This window comes from Vigna umbellata, chromosome 8 (assembly GCF_029865625.1).
Source record: "Vigna umbellata cultivar VRB3 chromosome 8, Vumbellata_1.0, whole genome shotgun sequence".
NCBI classification, from domain to species: Eukaryota; Viridiplantae; Streptophyta; class Magnoliopsida; order Fabales; family Fabaceae; genus Vigna; species Vigna umbellata.
The window spans coordinates 23,169,189-23,175,651 of record NC_142172.1 but is presented as its reverse complement, the minus strand read 5'-3'; the positions used below and the strand labels follow the sequence as shown (position 1 = coordinate 23,175,651).

Sequence of the window (6,463 nt, the reverse complement as noted above, 5' to 3'; positions counted from 1 at the left end):
ACATGGTCGTTCGCCTATGGGTGCTCTACCGAGCTTGTGACATGCTTAATTCCCAATTTCTTGTAGAATTCTCCGAAGCATTTATCAATGAACTGCCCCCATTGTTCGTAATGATGACTTTGGGTATTCCAAATCTGCATATAAGCGTCCATACAAACTTTTGAACCCTCGCGGCCGTGATCGTTGCGAGCGGCTCTGCTTCCACCCACTTAGTGAAATAATCAATCGCTACTAGTAGGAATTTCTTTTGAGCTCGGCCCACTGGGAAGGGTCCAACAATATCTATTCCCCATTGTGCGAACGACCAAGGGGACATCAAGCTGTGCAATTCTACCGGTGGTAGATTGAGATTCTTGCCATGCTCCTGACACTTCAAACATTACTGCACAAACTCTTTGCAGTCCTTTTTCACCGTCGGCCAGAAATAGCCCGCTCTTATCACCTTAGCACGCAAAGCTGGTTGCCCTGTATGCATTCCACATGCCCCCTCGTGCAGCTCCCTTATCACATACTCAGCTTCCTCCAAAGATACACATTTTAGTAAGGGTGAGGAGAATCCTCTCTTATACAAATCCTCCCCTATTAATAAGTACCGAGCGACCTTCTTTGCCTCAGTTGCCCGGACGTGCAAGCCACTCTCCTGCCTCTGAATAATTTCTCTTATGGCTTTCCTCCAATCAGGTCGATCGGAGACCTCGTGGACCGCCAGATAATCCACCGAAGGGTTCATCATAACCTGCCTTATGACCGACGACAAGTGATCCTTCCCCTTACTGTTGGCGAGCTTAGATAAGACATCAGGCCTCGCATTCTGCTCCCTCGGCACATGCTTAAATTCCACCGTCCGGAATTGTTTCACCAACTCCTTTACTTTATGAAAATAACGAAGGACTGATCATCTTTGGTCTTTAAGCTCTCAGTCAACTGCCCTACTACCAATTGGGAATCTGTTCGGCATTTGATCGAAACCGCCTCCAAGTCCTTAGCCAGTTCGAGCCCGGCTATTACTGCTTCGTACTCGTCCTGATTGTTATTTATCTTGAACCGAAAGACGATTGCCTGTTCCACGACAAAGTCGTCCAGTCCCTCCAACACAATTCCTGCTCCACCACCGGACCGCTCAGAAGAGCCATCCACATAAAGGGTCCACTCTTGGTGGCATTCTTCTTCCCACGGTAACTCGACCGCAAAGTCGGCCAAATGTTGCCCTCGGATTGACCCTCTTAGTTCAAACTATAGCCCAAATTCAGACAACTCCACGGACCATCCTACAATTCTCCCGGCCAGGTCTGGTTTGTGCAGGATTTTCGCGATCGGGTGATCTGTTCGAACTATCACCTGATGACTCTGGAAGTACGGCCTTAGGCGCCGTGCTGCCATCACCAGTGCCAAAGCGATCTTCTCGACTCGCTTGTATCTTGTTTCCGCTGGCTGCAAAGCTCGACTGACGAAGTACACGAGTTTAAACTCAGGTTGCTCTTGCACCAAAGCCGAGATGACCGTGTCCTCCGAGACCGCTAGGAACAGTTGTAACGCATGCCCCGAATCAGGTCGTGTCATGACCGGTGGGCTGACCAGTATGCATTTAACTTCGTTAAAGGCTTGCTCACACTAGTCGTCCCAATCAGTACCCGCATTCTTCTTCATAATTCTCACCATCGGCTTTATCCGCTTGGCTAGCTTTGGAATAAAGCGAGATAATGAAGTCAGTCTCCCTACCAACCTCTGAACTTCCTTCAGCTTCTGAGGACTTCTCATTTCCAGTATTGTTCTGCACTTGACGGCCTTAGGCGTCGTGCTGCCATCACCAATGCCAAAGCGATATTCTCGACTCGTTTGTATCTTGTTTCCGCTGGCTGCAACGTTCGACTGACGAAGTACACGAGTTTAAACTCAGGTTGCTCTTGCACCAAAGCCGAGATGACCGTGTCCTCCGAGACCGCTAGGAACAGTTGTAACGCATGCCCCGAATCAGGTCGTGTCATGACCGGTGGGCTGACCAGTATGCGTTTAACTTCGTTAAAGGCTTGCTCACACTGGTCGTCCCAATCAGTACCCGCATTCTTCTTCATAATTCTCACCATCGGCTTTATCCGCTCGGCTAGCTTTGGAATAAAGCGAGATAATGAAGTCAGCCTCCCTACCAACCTCTGAACTTCCTTCAGCTTCTGAGGACTTCTCATTTCCAGTATTGTTCTGCACTTGACGGCCTTAGGCGTCGTGCTGCCATCACCAGTGCCAAAGCGATCTTCTCGACTCGTTTGTATCTTGTTTCCGCTGGCTGCAACGTTCGACTGACGAAGTACACGAGTTTAAACTCAGGTTGCTCTTGCACCAAAGCCGAGCTGACCGTGTCCTCCGAGACCGCCAGGAACAGTTGTAACGCATGCCCCGAATCAAGTCGTCTCATGACCGGTGGGCTGACCAGTATGCGTTTAACTTCGTTAAAGGCTTGGTCACACTGGTCGTCCCAATCAGTACCCGCATTCTTCTTCATAATTCTCACCATCGGCTTTATCCGCTCGGCTAGCTTTGGAATAAAGCGAGATAATGAAGTCAGCCTCCCTACCAACCTCTGACCTTCCTTCAGCTTCTGAGGACTTCTCATTTCCAGTATTGTTCTGCACTTGTCGGGGTTCACCTCTATGCCTCTAGTTGTTAGCAGGAATCCTAGAAACTTTCCCGCCGGTACCAAGAAAGTGCACTTGGCCGGATTAAGGCGCATGTTGTACTTGCGAACCTGATGGAAAACCTCCGCAAGATCCCTCACATGGTCTTCTACCGAACGACTCCTCACCACCATGTCATCCACGTAAACCTCCATGCATCTGCCTATCTGGTCAGAAAAAACCCTATCCATCAGCCGTTGGTAAGTGGCCCCCGCATTCTTCAACCCGAACGGCGTAACCTCATAACAATAGTTAGCCCGCTCGGTGATGAAAGCTATTTTATCGTTGTCCGGGGGGAACATAGGAATCTGATTATACCCTGAATATGCATCCAGGAAGCTTAGCACATGGAACCCCGAAGCCCCATCCACTAACGCATCAATACTTGGTAGCGGATAAGAGTCCTTGGGGCAAGCTTTGTTTAGATCCGTGAAGTCCGTACACATTCTCCATTGCCCGCTCGGCTTCTTCACCATCACAACGTTCGCCAGCCAAGTTGTGTACTTGGGTTCACGGATGAAATCTGCTTCTAACAACTTTTTCACCTCAACTGCCACTGCCGATCTCTTTTCTTCCCCTAGTCTTCTCTTCTTTTGGGCCACCGGTTGGGCCTCTTTGAACAATGCCAACTTGTGTGACATAATTTTTGGGTGGATTCCAGGCATGTCGGCTGCAGTCTATGCAAACAAATCTTGGTTGTTCTTCAGCTCCGCACCTATCGACCTGGCTTAGTCCTCTTCCAACTCACTTCCAATAGTAGTAACCTACTCCTCCTTCGGTCCAAGATGGAAGGGCCTTGTCTCCCCCATTGGTTCCATCCGATCATCGGTATTAGTCCTTGGATCTAGATCTGCCATGCTACCTCCGATCGTCGTCTCCTGTGTCAGCTAGGTGGGGCCGATGACTATGGCTGAACCTTCAGTCCAACCATATAACATTCTCTGGCGACCCTCTGATCAGACCGAACGGTGCAAATGGTTCCATTGCCTAATGGAAACTTGAGCGTGAGGTGGGGCGTGGAAACAATTGCCCCGAATGCGTTTAAACACGGTCGTCCTAACAACACATTATAAGAGATGTTCGTGTCCACCAGCAAAAATCTGGTTTTTATCTCCTTACTCCGCTCGGTTCCCAAACAAGTTCTCAGATCTACATATCCTCTCGTATCCACCCTTTCCCCCGAAAATCCTACTATCTGTTCGTTGTACGGGGCGATCAGATCCTCAGATATGTCCATCTGTTAGAACGTTTTCCAATACAGAATGTTGATAGAACTTCCTTGGTCGACCAACACCTTTCCCACGCTGTATTGGGCAATAACAGTTGTTATTACCATCGGGTCATCCTCATCTAGATCGGGAACGTGGAAATCCTCATCCGTAAATGTGATTGGCGGCATAGAGCACTTTCTCACATCTACCCTGTGGACGCTTTTTAGCTCCCTCAAATTTCTCTTTCTTGCGGACGCCGATGACCCTCATGCGAAACCTCCCGAAATGGTGTTTATCGTTCCACGCAGCGATCGGTCATGGCTGCGACTTCTACTCCGCCTACAGTCGGGGCGCCTGTCTTCTCTCCTATCACTTCGCTCCACCCTAGCCCTCCTGGTGGGCTCCTCGTCCTCCGTTCCACCTTAACAAACTTCTTCAGGTGACCCACTCGAATCAGTTCTTCCACCTTATCCTTCAACACCGTGCAATCCTCGGTGTTATGCCCTATGTTCAGATGATAGGTGCAATGTTTAGTTCCATCCGCCTTGGGTGATGACCGGGAGGGTCTTACCCGAATCAGATCTGCACTCAGGGCCTGCTCTAGCACTCTAACCCTTGGCATATTCAACGGGGTGTACCTTTCATACCTAGCCCCCTTCGGGCCATCTCTATACTTCTGGCCCTTCGGCCGCTCGCCCGGTACGAACGGTTTCTTGCCCTCCTTCTTCTCATGCCCTGAACTCGAGCTTTGCTCCTGCTGTCGCCTTTGGACCGCCCTCATTTCTTCTATTCTAATGAACCGAGCGATCCTCTCTTGCAATTCGTCCAGGGTTAACGGGGGCTCTGTAAACAAGTTATCGGCAAATGGGGAAGGCCTCAGCGCGGTAGCCAGAGTACTAATAGTAAACTTCTTGCCTACTCCCCTTACTTGCCGAGCAGTTTTATTGAACCTGTCCATGAAGTCCCTGAGACTTTCTCCCTTCTCCTGCTTTATGTTTGTTAACTCCAGATACGTCAGATTTCGTGCTCTACCCGCCGAAAACTGCCGCTCGAACATATCCCTCAAAGTAGCAAAGTTACCGATGGTTCGAGGTCTCAACGAGTGGAACCATGCTAATGCTTCTCCTTTTATTGACAAGGAAAAAACTCTGCACCACACATTTTCACTAGGGGAGTAAATGGTCATGGCGTCAACAAAGGATCTCAAATGCTCCTCCGGATCTCTTGACCCATCATACTTCTCCAAGGCCGGAAATGCTCTCTCCGGAATCTGCTCCTCCATGATCGCTACTGTGAACGGATGCAAAGCTCTAGCTCGACCGGTTGGGACCGGACGGTTTGCGGTCCGATGCGAACCAACTTCACTCTGATCCTCCCCATGATAATGACTACCAGGAGTAGGATCTGTGTCTTCCTCTGAATCTGGCTCTATCTCCGGCATCTCTACAATAGGCGGTGTTTGGGCGCGTGCGAAAGATGCACGATTATCTTGCGCCCCTCTAGCTGCATCACGCTCGCCCCTAAGGGTTTCAATCTCTGCCTGCATTGCCTCCATTCTTCTTCTCATCTCCTGTATAAACGCTGCCGGGTCTTGCTCCATCCTTACAGTCGTAAAAGGTTGTCTTCGATGATCCTCGGCCCCACGGTGGGCGCCAAAATGTTTCTGCTGAATGGGACCGGGGAAAACTCCTACTATCTCCGCCCGGAAACACTCCTCCCATACCGATCGGTCCTTCGCCTTTCGCCTTCCTTACGCTCGTTCTCAGTATAAATGGGGTGACCTGCAGGAAACACTCCGACGTTCAAGTCAGAATTGGTCTTTGCAAGTCTATATAATTGTAGGAAAAAATAGAGAGTTTATCTTCTCCTTCGATTGTTATTTATATGATTTCAGAGAATATTACCCATTAATTTACCTCTTAATGGCTTTCAATGCTGATCTTAAATACCTGACAACGACCGTTACCTCATTAACTACACATTCATGAGCATTCAACCGCTGTATCCAGCAAACAGTATCAGAAGCCCGATCGAACATATTAGGCTTGTTTTTACCTGCTCGGTATTATCTGAACAATTCGGGTCGGTTACTCCGCCCTCGGTAGTAACAATATACACAAATATACATATATATATGTATGTATATATATATATATATATATATATATATATATATATATGTATACATACATATATGTATTTGTATATGTATATATATACATATATACATGTATACATGTACATACACACATATATATATATATGTATGTATGTATATATGTCTATATGTGTACATATGTGTATATATGTGTGTATATGTGTATATCTACATACATGTATATCTACATATCTATATGTGTGTGTATACATATATATATATGTATACATATACATATATATGTATATGTATATATGTATATGTATACATATACATATATACATATACATATATATGTATATGTATACATATACATATATACATATACATATATATGTATATGTATATATGTATATGTATACATATACATATATATGTATATGTATACATATACATGTATATGTATACATATATGTATACATATG

The 6,463-nt window shown here is 47.0% G+C and overlaps 1 protein-coding gene across 1 annotated transcript; it reads right to left on the bottom strand.

Annotated features, from left to right (window-relative positions):
• Window positions 1–379: 379 nt before the first annotated feature.
• LOC148194293 (uncharacterized) lies at window positions 380–730 on the bottom strand. Its single transcript, XM_088097175.1, has one exon. The coding sequence runs from the start codon at window positions 728–730 to the stop codon at window positions 380–382; it is 351 nt and encodes a 116-aa protein (XP_087953301.1).
• Window positions 731–6,463: the final 5,733 nt, after the last annotated feature.